The 15,598-nt window shown below is 42.1% G+C and overlaps 1 protein-coding gene across 5 annotated transcripts in view; it reads right to left on the bottom strand.

The window, feature by feature from the left end:
• Window positions 1-2,549: 2,549 nt before the first annotated feature.
• Window positions 2,550-15,598, bottom strand: part of ZNF608 (zinc finger protein 608) — a 105,482-nt gene continuing 92,433 nt past the window's right edge. For 4 of the 5 annotated variants that reach the window (XM_043912233.1, XM_043912231.1, XM_043912230.1 and 1 more), the window contains 7 exons: window positions 13,346-13,433; window positions 10,400-12,842; window positions 8,326-8,743; window positions 7,582-7,754; window positions 6,062-6,215; window positions 4,132-4,213; window positions 2,550-3,554 (listed from right to left, as the gene is read on the bottom strand). In XM_043912233.1, the coding sequence (XP_043768168.1) occupies window positions 3,548-3,554; window positions 4,132-4,213; window positions 6,062-6,215; window positions 7,582-7,754; window positions 8,326-8,743; window positions 10,400-12,842; window positions 13,346-13,433 (3,365 nt within the window). In that variant the 3' untranslated portion in view covers window positions 2,550-3,547. Of the gene's footprint in view, window positions 3,555-4,127; window positions 4,214-6,061; window positions 6,216-7,581; window positions 7,755-8,325; window positions 8,744-10,399; window positions 12,843-13,345; window positions 13,434-15,598 lie in introns of those variants that run through there. The other variant, XM_043912232.1, reaches the window with a different exon arrangement.

The raw sequence follows: 15,598 nt of genomic DNA, 5'->3' as shown, positions 1-15,598 counted from the left end.
AGGCACTGCTAATAGTGGGTTTCACTCTGTTTTTCTCTCCTAAAGTTAACTGAAAAGCAAACAACATTTATGACTCAAGCTTCTGCAGGAAGCAGGGAATGGATGACTGTGGTTAGTGACAAAAACAGTAATAAATGGCTTTGCCTGTCTTGTCTGTTTCAGAGTCAGGGAGGGAATGAAATGACCAGTAATTATCATTTAAACTGCTATTTTATCCTGTATCAATCAGAGCTATTCATTCTGGTTACTCTCAGACCCTTGGGCTGAAACCACACTAAATCAGGGTCACAGTCAGGGTGAATACATAAGGCCAGCCTTTTTACCCAGTAAGTGCTAATGACCTGGGCTGAACATCAATGGCCAGTTTCCATGAAAAAGCCATCTGAGATCCTAACTAGGAACAAATGGTTCTATACAGAGCCTATTACCTTGTTTTTAATATTCTGTATTCGCTGGGACCACAGCTGTAAACAACTCTTCAGTCTCATTTCTCCATGAAGTTAATTTGCACTGTGTTAGCACTGCAGGCTTTTTGCATATGTTTAGGACAAGTTGATATGAGCAGGCCTGGAATGAATAATGTTTAGTAAAATCAATAAACCCTATTATTAGTCACTAAGGGGAATGATTTTATGTCTATAAAAGTAAAACAATTAGAAGAGTATTAATGGCAGATTCATCATAGTAATATAATAGAGCCAAGTAGGCTTGTCTTTTGGGAATCTTTAATTTACCATGCAGTACTGACTATGTACTCAGCCAGAGACATGGTACACATAATATAAACAAGCTCTGGCCTTTGGCGATTCATGTTGTCATCAGCAGGGACAACACTGTAACAGTAAGGGGAAGAAACAAAACTTCATTCAGTGATTCATGGAAACCAGTTATGAATAATGTTCCAGTAAAAGCCTGCGGGGAGAGTTTATTCAAGGTACAAAGTGCCTTTGGTCATATACCTCTTTGTATTTATCAAGACTCCTCAGCACTCTTGTTTATTGCAGTAGAAGAGTTAAGCATGGTCTGATGTCCATGTTTATATCCTATCTATTTAGGCACCTAACTAGAAGTATAATTAAAAGTCTGTATGTAATAAGCATATATCTACTCCTCTACAGCTCAGGTGAGATGAGCTTCCATATGATTTTTATTATTACTAAAGGCAGTAAAATCACCAGGAATCCACAGTATTCCCCAGCCACCAGCACCAGGAACATCATCATGCAGCTGGCGAAGATGCAAGCTGTCCTTAGTTCTGGTTCTGTGCCAACACTGAATTGTTCAGTCAGTTCAAGAACTGAGGCAACATGTAGGCAACCAAAAGTCACACTTCAGATGATATTCTGAACAGAGAAAACATCATCGTTTAACCGGAATAAGACGAATCACATTAGATCTTCAAGGATACTTCAAGATGTGGTCTAAGAACTGAAAAAATTTGATAACTTTAAAGAATGAGGAAAAATAGGTGGAATCCTCTGAAGCATAGGAATAAACACCACAAAAAATGTTGGATGATATTCATAACAAAAGCCGTTTTCAGGTGACTTCCAAAAATAGAGCAAGTATTTTTGATTGCAAATATCTATTCATCTGTGAAGCAAAGGCCCCTCGGTAGAACTAACCGAAATATACCAAGACAAAATCTGTCAGCTTAGGAAACCAAGGGATAGAACCATCATTAGCAATTACAATAAAAGCATTAGAACTTACAGCTGGGATGAAGCATCAACCAGTCCAAACACACGATGCACATCCCCACTTTTAGGACTTTGGCTTTGCTTTTGCATCTCACTGAAGCGCTTTCCCCCGGAGATGCACATGGCTGCTTCCTCATCTCCTTGAGCGAGATTTTCCCATTCACTCTATTTGTAAACACCCACAAATCCCTCATGCCCACTCCCAGACTCTGTTTTTCTCCAGGGTATTTATCAACCATCTCACATACTCTGCATATTACTTACATACTTTATTATGCTTACCCGGACCTACTAGAAAATGCAAACAGGAATTTTTGTCTGCTTTGTTCATGGTTGTAACCCAGCACCTGTACAGTGCCTGGGATAAGGTAGGTGCTCAGACAGTATTTGCTGAGAATAAGGGAGAGAGAAAGGGAAGGAGGGAAGCAAAGAAAAGAAAAAAGTGAGGAAGCAGTTAATTCTGTATATTCAGCATAATGTATGCTAGTAAAACAATTTAATGACAAGTCAATCAAATGGCTAGCTGACTAACTTTTCATACATTTTACCTACTGTCCACATGTCCAAAAGACTAACATCTTTGGAATTATCATTCCATACCACAGAAACCTGAAATTTGTAGTGATGCTACATTTCATGTTTAGAGTAAATACCCAATAAAGATACATATATGCACTGAATTAAATCCACTATTTGGTTGTTAAACTTGGGTATCATGTAAGAAAAGTTAATATCTCTGTACTATATCTTAACACACTGGACCTTCATAGATATTAAGGAACTGTTCTTTGAAAATAAGAATTATTATCAGGCAGCTAGAAATAATACGAGACAGACAAGAAGCCATTATATATATAAAAAAAAACCTTTTTAATTCTGATTGCCAAATTATTTAAGGCAGGTATAAAAAAGGAAAGCATTCAATATACATTTTACATAAAATAAACTAGATTACAGCATAAAACAAGTAACCAGGCAATGGCGTTAAAGTCTCTCTCTTCTAAAACTGGATAATTGTAAACATTAAAAAAAAAACAAAAAAAAACTGCAGGACTATTCAAGTAATAGAACAATCACAGATGTCTCTGGTATGCAGGCTATTGGGTTATTTGCCATTCAAGATTATCAAAAATGACACCTCATTATTCACAGATGCTCATTATTTCCCCACTTTAATCTTTACATTATATACAACACAGTTTTTGTGGTACTGGCAACCCCATGCCTTCCAAAAGTATTTTTTCCACAATACACAAGTACAAACAGTGACTACAGGAACATTTTACACTGATGCGTCTTAACAGGAGCCACCATATAGACATCTAAATTGTACCAAAGTGTCATCATCACAGTTAGCCTTTCTGAGGGGTTTATGGGAAGTATATGAAGGATATGCAAGGTTCAGGCACACTGATACATAACATTATTTATTTACAATTTTGAAAAGCAAAAAGAAAAAAAAAAAAAAAGAAAAAAGAAAGTAAGCAGCCTTCTGAGGCTAATACTTTCCAACTTGACAAATACATTTTTTATCTCCTTTACTGAGTGGTTTGCGACTTGGCAGCAGACCCTGTGTGTGCGAGCCTGGTTACTGATACAAAAAGTAAAGAATATATATATATATATATATGTATATATACATATATGTATACGTATATATATATAAAACAGAAGTTTAATTACAGCAACATTTGTTACTCTGTGATAAAATCTGTAATTTACAAAAATGAAATGACTGGTTTTTGCCTGCCATTAAGGCATTTCAAATTAACACCATGGAACTGATGTCTGTATAAAGCGCTTCCCCATGTGATCCAGTCACATGACAACGTACATTTCCAATCTTGTTATTCTCTGCAAAAGAAAAGAAAACCTTAGCAAATGTTCCATCCACATTTGACACTGAAAATAAGAAAACTGTAAGACTAACAGACTTATATTTAATTCTGTTCAATTCAAGGAATTCAATCCCAGAGAAAGTGAACGAACACAGGGGTAATGATACACAACATGAAAAATAAATTATTTTCCTTTTTAAAACAACTTGAGCAGTAACTGAAAATATCAAAGAACAAACATTGCTTTCGCACTATGAGAGTAAATTCCTTCAGTTGCAACTTCATTTATAAACAAAATAAAACAAAGGGAGTCATAGTGAATTGTTTTAACAAAGCATTGAAGACAACTTAAGAAAATTTCAACTGTTTAACAAACAGATCAGTTAATTACTAATGTACATTACAGCTATAAAAATGAGGCTCACGGTATAGAAGCTGCATCTGAAAACACGGTGATGTAATAACTACATTCACTACAACAATATCAAACCCTTAGGAGCTAAGTTTTTGTTCTAAAAAGCCTACACTTGTTTCCTCCCACCCATTACGAAGTCTCTATCTAGAAAACTGATTCAAAACATGACGCTATTTACCTTCTTTGTGCAGGAAACATTCCTGACGCAGATGCCTGTGCAGCCACCTGCTGAGAGGCAACGAGGGCAGCAGAGGTCAAGCCTAATGGGGGAAAAATGCAGGGTTTCTGTGACTTTCAGAAAGGTTAAGAGTAGATGCAGGTCCAATGGTGAAAGGCTGCAGACCAGTGAGTAGCAATCTGGCCTTTGTAAACACACATACACGTGAAATGTTTCATGTAGCAAGGACAGACTACAAACTGCTCGGTCTAACCAGAATCCATCTCTTCATTGAATACTCTGTGGTTTTCTTAATAGCTATTCAAAGAGAATATAGCATTCCATCTCTCTGGCTCTGCATGGTGTTAAATGGTTTGCACGCATTCCTGAATAGGAAGCCCAGGAGAAATAATAGGTACCAGGTAACAACAGGAATCCAAAGTCACAGTGAATTATAGGAGCGACACGCTATTTGCTTAGAATACAATACTTTCATAATAACTTTTATCACTTTAACGTTTTCCCCAGTGACTGAACAATGCATCCCATAAGATACATGGAATCACTGAATTGAACTTAGAAACAGTCTTAACTTTCACCCTACAAGAGCAGGGGAGCAGTAAGAGAATATAATAGATCCAAATGGCATGAAGTTCCCTAACAGGAAATTCTTTTAAATTCTATAGAAAACAATCATGGAAAAAAGGTAGAGGAAATAAAAGTAAACACTGGGGAAATAACTCCTTCTATGTTCTCTATGGTTTCTTTAATACCACTATTTGACACCAAGTAACATGGAATTAATAAATTAAAATGACCCTTTCACACCTGGATGGCACTTCCTACTTTTGGAAATACCTTCAAACGTATTAGCTCGTATTCAGACAGCAGAGTAAGAAGGAACCTGGCAAGCAGATACTTGTCCTTTGGAAGGACACAGATTGAATTGTGTCCTTCCAAAATTCCTACGTGGAAGCCTTAACCCCCAAAGTGACTGTATTTGGACCTATACGGGGTAATTAAGGTTAAATGAGGTCCTAGGGGTATGGTCCTGATCTTGTAGGATTAGTGTCCCTTAAGAAGAGATAGTAACTCTCTTCCCCTCACCTTCTGGTCCCCCAAGAAGTCACAGGAACACATAAGCAAGATGGTGACCATCTACAAGCCAAGAGGAGAGCTCTCTCACCAGAAATCAACCATGCTGGCACCCTGGTATCAGACTATCAGCCTCCAGAACTATGAGGAAATATATTTCTGTTGTTTAATGCCATAAAGACTATGGTATTTTGTTACTGCAGTCAAAGCTAAGACAGCAAGTTCCTAGCAAGTGCTCTACTGGTAAAGCTATTGCCAGTCCCCGCCCAGGCCATGAGCTGACAAAGCTAGGACAAACAATCTACTAAAACACCACAAACTGTTCGTGGTTCCCCATGTCAGTGCTGTGGCTTTTACAAATGTTTCTCCTCTTTACTGCAAGTTTCAGGAGCATAGGCCTGGAAGAATCTCAGGATTAGGTTATAAAAAGTGCTGACCCTGACCACATGACTCCCATTACTTCCTTGGGAAAAGGAGCAACTTGGAGGCCTGAAGAGATCAAGGAAAGTCATTTCACCAAAGCCTCCCACCATCCCTCCCTGTCTTTGACAGTTTTCCTGAAGCAGTTATCTGATCTTCTGATTGTTATATTCAGTGCCCCAGACACTGGCCATGACCAATAACATCAATAAGCGACAATTATTAAGTGGTAGCCACTTCACGTCTCATTAGAACACAGAGATGTGGGAATAGCCTTACCTGTGTCCCAAGGATATACCAGCAAAGAAGTGTTAAAATCCCACCCCAGAGCTAATTAACTAGAAGCTCAACCATTTCATTTGAAGACAAGAAACAGTTTTGGCAACGTTTTTCAAAGCAGGATGAACAAAGACAGAAGGAGAACGGATCTGCTGACCTTGGAAAGGGTCATACTGCCCAGGGATGAGTGGGTACCCCATGCCCACGTGGGTGTGGTGGTGGGTATGCAGGTGCCGCTGGCCAAAGGGGGAATGGCGGTCCCTCTCCCTCTCGGCTTCCCGCTCCCGCTCAGCTGAGGCCTTTTCCACAGGCTGCAAAAGAAAAGACAGAGTCCCCCTCCTTAATCCTTTGAGCAACCATTTGGAGGGGTGTAGTAAACCTCCTTGGTCCCTTCAGCAGTGGGTGCTGCTAATATTAAAAAAGTAAATACACAGACTCTTAGAAATTCTTTATTAATGGTAAATCATTTCAAAAGACAGGCATTTCAATTGGAATTAAGCCAACACTCCAGTCCTGCTCTGCACCACAGCAATATCAATGTTTTCCTCAAATGACTGAAATAAGAGGACCTCTCTATTCCCATTCATAACTGCAGGTTTAGATTGACCCAATTTCTTCCTAAAAACAAGTTTCACATAGGGATTAAGGAGAAGGTGTTGCAGAGACTTCTTTAAGGTCAAGTTTTCTGATGACTCTTCTATTTAAACTACATTTTGTGAGGAGAATATACCTCACAATTTTAAACCTATCTTTATATTGGGCTCCACTGAGAACACACATCCTAATATTACATATTACATCAATATCAAGCACATGAAACCGTTGCCCTGTGCCTCTGGAAGAATTCCAAAATCTTTCCATCTTTGAACACTCAGAGAAGCTCCAGTCCTCTAAAATCATAATTTGATTGAGGATCCTGTGTTTCTGAGACATTTTTTACCCATCTGAGCTTAATCGGCCTTTCACTGAAGCTCTTTTTCTTACTTCTTGAAAAAAAACTTTATACTAGGAGGGCTCACAGTTAAAGATGCATAAATCACTTTTTTTTTTTTTAAGCTTCTTTAGAGTTTCACGTAGACACACTCAGATACACATCACAAAGCCTATGTTTAATTTTTCCAAGCTTCTTTTTTCTAGACCAGAACTACCACATCCTTTGTATTTTCTCCCTTCCCAATAGTCTCTGGGGCTTTCTTTGCAAGGGGTGGGGAAGCAGAGCCATCTTTCACAAAGATATATGTCTGAATCACTTCAGCAGAATTACAGGGATGTGTGGAGGAGTCAGTGTTGAAGCAGAACGGATGCAGTCACCACTCTTTAGCCAAGTGACTCAGCAGCACACGAGTGCATCACAAGTATTTTGCTCCGAAGGTTGGTTCCTATGAATTTAAATGTCTGGCTTAACTAGCATCCTCCTGGGTAAGCAAGGTAACAGATTTTCCAACAGAAGAGGCTGCTACTACCATACATACTTTAACATTTTTTCCCCTCGTGTGTGAAAGCATCTTATTTTAAACATGCCATTCTTTCCTTATTAGAAAAACAAAACAAAACAAAACAGCATTCTTAAATCACAGCTGGGTTCCAAAGCCATTTATATTTCAAGACTGTTCTCTAGCTTGTCCCCTCTTCCCCCTAAAACATAGTGCTTTTAAGTGACAACAAAAGGAAGCTTACAGCAGGAGACTTGCTGCGGTATTGGTTGGCATGCTGCTGGAGCAAATCCAGTGCTTTCGATTCAGTGGCTGTTTTCGTGTTGATGCTAGGGCTGGTATTGACTTTCTCTGCCTCTTCTCTCCCTGACATCTTCCCATAAACAGGATAATGAAATCCTGGAGAGAGATAGGCCCCTGCAGACACACAACAAATGCCACATCAAGTTACGAACGACATCTTTAAACAGAAACAACAAACCATTTGGATTGTATGAATTTGGGATAAGAGTCGGAGATCTTAAAATAGGGAATATTCCATTAAGAATGGGCTATATCATCTTTAAACTGTATCGAGGTTCTCCGATTCTCTTCTCCCCGTTAACCCATCCTGATGATCAGAGGTTCTAAAAAAGAACGAGCTTACGGCCATTTCATCTGTTTACATCAATTAAGTCAAAAGAACAGTAACTGTAATGATTATGACAGTAAGTGTGCAGAATATATTCCTAGGCAATAAAGTATCTTTCAGTCTCATAGCTACAGCAGACCATCAGATCCTATGGAAACTACAGCTAGTTTGACATTTCATCTAAAAAAAATAAATCTTCCATTGATTCCATTTTAGCTTAGGGACATCTTTAAAGAGCATTAAAAACAAGCCAAACATTGTCACTCTTGAAGCCTCTAATTTATCCAGAATTTTAAAACAGCTAGTACTTGAACACAGCTTCTTCCCTCCAATACAGTGAGATCCCATGACACGTACCAGGGTAACTGTGCATTAGGACAGGAGAAACAGCCCGGTATGCAGGGTGGCTGGGGTCATACATCTGCGGGTAAGGATAAGCATGCAAGTACTGTATGTAGGACTGATGCTGACTCATGGGCGAGGAGACAGCCACTCTGGTTCCCCGAGAGTCCTTCCAGTTCACGGGAGTCTTCCGGTCATCATTTTTTAGTTTGCCCTCATCCAAGGACTGAGAATCAGGACGTTTGACCTCTTTGGGCTCCTCTTTGATGCTTGTTAACGATACAGGAAGGCTGGGCACACCACTCTCTTTGTTGGGGGTTTTTCTGGGACTATCCTCTTTTAATTTCTTTTCTCTATCAAGTTCTTCTGACTTTTGTGGATCCAGGTACTTGGGTTGGTAAACATAATGATGCCATGTCCTTGTATCTGGATCCTGGTTTTGGAAAAAAGACTTATTAAAATTAAATTAACATTTTTAAGAAAAACTCATCCATCACCATGACAGCACTATTACTATTACCTCTAATACTGAGGTAACATTTATTTATATGCTTACACTGTGAGCTTTACTGCCTCCTCTTATGAACGAATGATGTCTAAGGCTGGCATGATTAATAATCTCTTTTACAGAAGACAAAAGCAAAGCTCTTAAAACTCAAGCAGTATCAGGGTCACACTGCTGCCCAGTTTGTGGAGCTGGGCTTCAAAACTTAGCTTGGCTGGAATTCAGAGCTGGGGTGTTAAATGTCAATTCTTAACATTAAATAACACCCTCAGACATACTCAGTCTAACTCTCATTTTCCCCTTTACTATCTTACATAGGTAAAAAGAATATAAAAAACTCAAGCTGATAATAATGTTTTACCTACTGTTTAAGTTTTAATATAGTTTAAGTAATTATATCAATTAACATCATTTAGAGGGGAAAACTCTTGGTTTCCTAATACACTTTCTTCATCTACTGCAGCCAAGGCTGACTATATGCCAGATCGTTTCATTAATCAAAACAAAATTAAAAATTACCACCACACATCATGGCTTTACTACCAGGAAACAGAAGCATCCATAACATGCCCGCCCCCCCCAAATTGTACAGTTCTAATGCAGCCCTGTGATGTCACGGCCTGATTCGACTCAGAAGTGGAGAAACTGAGGGTCTTTAAAATGGTCTTTGTGGCTCCCCTGTAACCCATCCCATTCATGCTACAAACCCACTGGGTGCTTAGGGTTAAGGGCCAACTTTGGGGCAGAAATAAGCATGAAGAAAGGATTCTGTTGCTCTGATTCACCGGGGACCTCTATATGCTGCCTCTAAGTGAGGGCTGGGGTGCTGGGAAATACCAGAATGAATGCTTCTGGGACTACAGTTGAGTCAGGATGTCTGAATTGTGACAGAAAATGCTAGCACGTGTGGTTTCATGGTGACCGATTTTCAGGTGTCGGCACATTTAACCTCAGGCTGGCCAACCGCGGGGCTTTGGGATGACTGCCTGAGGCCCATCCCCCTATCTCCTCACTCTCCTCACAAGCAAGAGGCACTGAGCCCTGCTTTGAGGCCCTTAATATAGAGCATAAAACAGAAGTCTAGACAGTTCAAGACACTCCAAGTTTCATTAAAAAGATAAGTAGGAAATGTGAATTTAAGGACCCTGTGTCTTAATATTCCCAGAAGATGCCAAAATAAATTTGGAAATGTAAAATAACAAATTATTTGAGTTCTCAGACTCAGAATCTTAGAGTTAGAAGGGACCTCAGCCACCACAGGGTAGAATTCCCTCACTCTGGACTCAGTAAGACAATAAGGGACTTCATCAGAGTCAGTTAGTGGCAGGGAACATGAATCTGCAAAGCACACGGCCAAGATTCTTTTTACTACACAACATAACAAGGAAATAGTGAGCAATGTACATTTCAGAGGTACACAAGAAATCCTGAGAGAATCACTTAAAACACTTTTCAAGAGAAGAGAAATCCAGCCTAAGGAACCCTTGGTTGATTTCCTGTGAAGAACTCTAACCAGATCGAGACCAGCCATGTACAAGTCGCAGGCTGCACTCTCCCTGTGGGGGCCACGCTCCCCAATCTTACTTGTTTAAATCTCGAGGTTGGGTCTACACCTGTCTGCTTCATAGAGTCCATGACAGATTTCATTTCTACAGCCTCCTTAATAAGCTGGTGGTTTTCCATCTGCTTAGCTTTGAAGCTGTCGGCCTGAAGCTGCTGCTGGTGACTGGAGAGAAGCTGCGATTTACCTGTCTCCTCAGTTTTATTAGGCACTGACGGCCCTAGTTTAGAATGGTTTTTGTTAGGCTCCGGAGTAGAAGGAGCTTTTGAGACTGTGGCCGATGGCATGTTTTTCTGTTTACTGTCCTCCTTGCCCAGCTCTTTCAAAGGGAGCTCGTTTTTCCTTTCACAGTCTCCTCTCCCAGTTTGGGCCATTTTCTGCTCTGCCAGCCTCTGGTCCTCATAGTACTTCTCATACTGCTGTCTATAGGCAGGGCTGGTGGCCATCAGAGACTTCTGGTCCATATAGAGCCCGTAGGCATACTGGCCGTAATACAGCGACTGAGCCAGGGCCGGGTGTCTCTGGGTGATTACCGACTGGTGCTGAGGCTGTAAGGATGCAGGGTTATGGTCCACCTTCTTAGCCTCGAGCTGCTCTGCCCTGTCTTTCTTGTCCGCCTCTTCCTCGGACTCCTTCTTGATCTTCATTCCCTGTGTGCTCCCGCCGTTCCCAGCTACAGGGGCGCCCACTTGTCCAGGGTGCATGTAACTGGGGGAATAATAAGGATCGTAGCCATGGTAATAGGGAGAGTGGGACTCTTTCATTTGAGATGATTGTGCTGTCGTTGAAGAGTGCCCTTTCACAGCGCCGTCCTTACTAGAGAGTATATCTGATGGGGAACTGGTCTTCGACCTCACGCCCTCTGACCTGCTGTCAGAACCACCGTCATCAGCAGCATCGGAGATGTCTGAGTAAGCGGGGCTGCTTGTCTTGGCCGCGGAACTCTCGGCCCCATTCTGGGTCAGCACGTGCAGCGGGGCCATGGGCGCCTGGCCGTTCACCAAAGTGCTGCACTCCATCCTTGAGGCACTCCCGATGGAAGGGCTGGGAGCGTTGTCTGTAAAAGTGTAAACCTTATCAGCCTCGGCTTTGATACTAGCCATCCGACTCTCTTGAGACTCGGATAGTCCATTTGCCAGCCCATCATTCTTGCTGAGGTGGTCCTTTAAAAAATGTCCGGATAAATCTTTCCCAGTGCCCTTGGCATCCTCTAGTTTGCCCAGCTTTGCATCCATTTTCGGGCTCCCCGTGTCTTTCCCTTCTTTGTCCTTCAGCTTTCGCTTCTCCTTTTTCTTTTTGTCCTTGAGCGACACGAGGGCTGGGTTCACGGTGATGGGCTCCCCCATAATTGTGGGCTTTGGCTGAATGGGTTTTAACGGAGGACTCTTTGGTGTGGCCTGAACAACTGTGGTCAGTCCGGGTATGGTCCCCGTAGTGGTGCTTGGAAAGGCTGCAGTGGGAATAGCGATTAGCTGTGGGGGTGTGGGAGCCGGGGCAGGGGCGATGGGCCGGGCAGTTTTAAGTTTAGAGAGGTTTTTGTCCATTTTGCAATTGTTGGCTTTTTTGCCCTTTTCTTTCTCTCCCAAAGTTTTCTTGTCAATTAATCCTTCTGCTTCCAGTTTCGGCATTTCCACAGTCAAACTGCCGTCCACGGCTGAGCAGCTGTCTAAGGTGGCTGTCATGTTGGAGATGACTGGAAGATTGCTGAGGTCATTATTAAGACCCTTCTTTTTGCCAGAATTCTTCCCAGCCTTCGATCCAATAACAGAACCTGGGCCGTTGCTCAGCAGCTCTCTCTTTCCCTTGGGGGTGCCGGGGGGGTTCCCTGAGCCAGGGGACACTGGCGCCTTCACCTGCTCATAAGCTGATACACTTGTGCTTGGCTCGCTGCATTCCAGCGCCACACTGCTCAAGGCCTCCTCGCAGTCTGAGATCTTGTCCTCACTATCTGGTTCGAACTCCAGCTTGTTCTCTGGGTCTAAGTGGGCATGAGCCTGGTGGTACCTGAGGCCGTTGATGTGCTTGTACTTTTTGTTGCAGTTTGGGTGGGGACAATCAATCAACACGGGAGAAGAACAGCCCTGGTCCAAAAAAGTCGTCTCTGGTTTCCCTTGAGGGGTGGTGGGAGTGCTTCTGGAATTCGTGCGGACACGCTTCCCAGGCTTACTGTCCTCAGAGCTGGAGTTCAGGTCTAGCTCCATTGGAGGCTTGTTTTTCCTTTTGTTGGTGGAGGAGGGGCTGGCTTTGATGTCCTCAGCAGCACAGTTCGGGGGTGTCCTCCGCCCGCTGGCGTTGAGGCTGCCCCGCCTCCCCTTCCCATTGGCCCCCCCTCTGTTCTTGTTCTGCAGTCCTCTGGACTCTGCGAAGCTGGCCTCCGAGCCCGGGGCAGCTGCGGTAGACCTCGCTCTTTTCCCTCGGCCGCGGCCCCCTCTCATCTCCAGGTCGCTGGTTGGTGACTCGCAGAACCTAGGGAAGCAAGTAACAGCCATCAAAACGAGCATTTCCAAAGGAGCCAGGTGAAATCACAAGGCATGCAATGCAGTAAAGAGCAGTCAACACCCCAGCAGCTTGAGGGCGGGGCCCGGGTGAGGAAAAGACACCCAATTCTTCCACCGACAGTTTCAATACCTATGACAGATCAGGCTACCCATGGCTTATGTTCTTCCCCAGAAAACCAGCTCAGGTAGCTAAGTTTCCAGTGCAGTTCCAATTCCCGTGTGGACAAAAAGAAAACAAAGGAGATAGAGCAGGGGCAGGAAGTAGCGATCACCCTAAAAACAAGCAATGTGGCATCTGCATTTTATTGTGTTCAATCCTGAATTGCTCATTGCTCTTTTGCTTGGCTTCAATTACAAATTGACTTTCAAGTATTATTCATCTCTCTGCAGTTTCCTTGCAAAGAGAAGGAGAGGGGAAGAAGAGGAAGGAGGAGAGAAGGACAGAGGCTGAAATCAAAGCCCCGTGCCTACCTGGGAGGGGCCCAGTCGTGTTTGGTGCAGTCCAATAAGGTCCCTACGTAAGTCTTGTTCCTCCACGTGACATTGACCACTAGGACACCTGCAGGAGTGGGGAGTGAAGAAGGACCAAGGTTAGCACAAATTACCCTATTTCCAGTTCATTTATTATTACCATTCTTTTTACCAGCAAAGCTCTATTCTCATTTGCTTTCAAAAGCTGTGGTTTGCATTCTTCCTCTTTCTGGTTTCAGTGACCTCAAGCAAAAACCCACAGGAAATCGTGTGTGTATGTGTGTGTGCGTGTGTGTGTGTGTGTGTGTGTGTTCATGAGCATACTTGTGTGGTACAAAAGGGTAAGGCTGTGAGTGAGAGGGTAATCAAGATACTGCTGACAGAAGGAAATGGTTTTTGCCATGTCCTGCTGTAAAACAGCAACACTCACCTCTTAATTTTTCTATTATTACACATAATTGCTTTCGTTTGGCAAGCAGCCAACAAAAACTAAGTGCCAGTTACCAGTGCTTAAAACAGAAAGTGGCTGAAAGGAATCGGTTTTGTTTCCAATTCAACAATATAAAATAATGGCGATTTTTATTTAGGGGAAAAAATGATGTGCGTGCACAAAAAGAGGTCTAGAGGCAGGGAAAGAGGGAGCTTGGAGTTCAGATAGGAGACAATCAGCTATGATTTCTTTTTCCTAATCCTGTCCTCTCTGGCTTTCTGAGACAAGAATTAGCCTTAGTATGGTATCTATTTCACTGTTTGGTCTTGTTTCATATTAAGAACTCCTAAAATAGCCCTCTGAGGAAAATATATGTACACAATAGGTTTGCTCTTGGGGTTATCTTTAGAATCAACTTTAGTAAGCATTTGCCACAGAGGATAAGAAAAAAAAAAAACAACCCTCAAAACCAACACACTTGTTTCCTGCAAGCCATTCTGCTGTTCCCAACTGCTTTGCACACAGACAATTTAATTTAGCACTGCATCTGTGAATTACTAAACTTAAGTGCACTTAGTATACCAAATGTCATAGGGAAACAAAATATGACATCCTCTTTATTTCTCCAGAGGACAAGTGCCTTAAAAAAAAAAAAAAAAAAAAACCTCATTTCTTTAAAAGCACACATTAAAAGGAGGTAGATTTTGCTTTTGAGACGTATATAAACTACTTGGGTAAAGAAATAAAGTAAGTGTGTCTTAGCTTCTATAAACCACCAATCTCCCTTTTTCCTTGGAAACACCAAGGGACAATATTCAAAGTCTATTTCTAGCTGGTTTACACACGTGCTCACTGCCATTTGAATTCTGCAGAGAACTTGTATTGAACTCCTTTGTGGTAAGGGACACCTCACAAGGTAAGACTCATTTCCTTGGGCATGTCTTTAACAGCAGGTAAAATATTTGGATAGTTGGGACTCAAGTAGTGGGGAAGAAAGGATTTCTTTCAAAAGTCCCAAAAAGAGATTTAAAAATTATTTCCCATATGGTCCCGTGACAGCTGAATTTACTCACTATATCAATGGTGGTGGTGGGAGGGGGAGTTACATGAAGGAAAGTAAAGCATTTCCTCAAATCATAGTTGATTCCATTCTAATTCCTTCACAGGAAAAAAACAACAAACACTCAAGTCATTGAGTATAAAAATGCTTATTGAGATGAGAGTCAAAGGTAATTAGGCATTTGGTAAAATATGTGCACAAGACAGAACAATTGGAGGAAAGGGTTCTTTATATGAGCACAACCCTTCAGGAAAAGGGAGGGGGTGGAGACAAGGCGAAGGGGAAGGCGGAGCTGGTTTTCTCATCATCTGCTCTCTGGGGCAGTGTGTGTGGTGTCAGAGACCTTTGCAGCTGCTTAAAATTCTTTAGCATGTCAGCTATATTTACAGTGCAGGAATATATCTGTATTGCCAGAAGGTTACTGCATTTTAGCTTTAGATGCAATAGGCTGAATCACTGCGTTCCTGAGTCCCTGACGTAGCACAAATGTATAATTAAAATTGCTTGAAAGGAAACAAGAAAGAAACAACAAACCCTCCTTTCTTACAGTAATAAAATTAAAAACAGGAAAAGTCTGCACAGACACTTAACATTTGTCTGCAGTGAAAGGCTTTTGTTATTGCTTTTCCCCTAAGGGTTTCGCGTTTCCAGCAAATGCTGGCCGTGGATTGGCCGGCGCCTGCGGGGAACGCCAGCGTCTCATTGGCTGAGCCGAGGGCGGCCGCCCGGAGCAAAGGCTGGGGATACAGGAGTAGCGCCGGGG

The sequence above is a fragment of the Cervus elaphus genome, chromosome 9, assembly GCF_910594005.1.
Source record: "Cervus elaphus chromosome 9, mCerEla1.1, whole genome shotgun sequence".
NCBI classification, from domain to species: Eukaryota; Metazoa; Chordata; class Mammalia; order Artiodactyla; family Cervidae; genus Cervus; species Cervus elaphus.
Note: the sequence above shows the minus strand (reverse complement) of the source record. Positions and strands in the feature narration are given on the sequence as shown.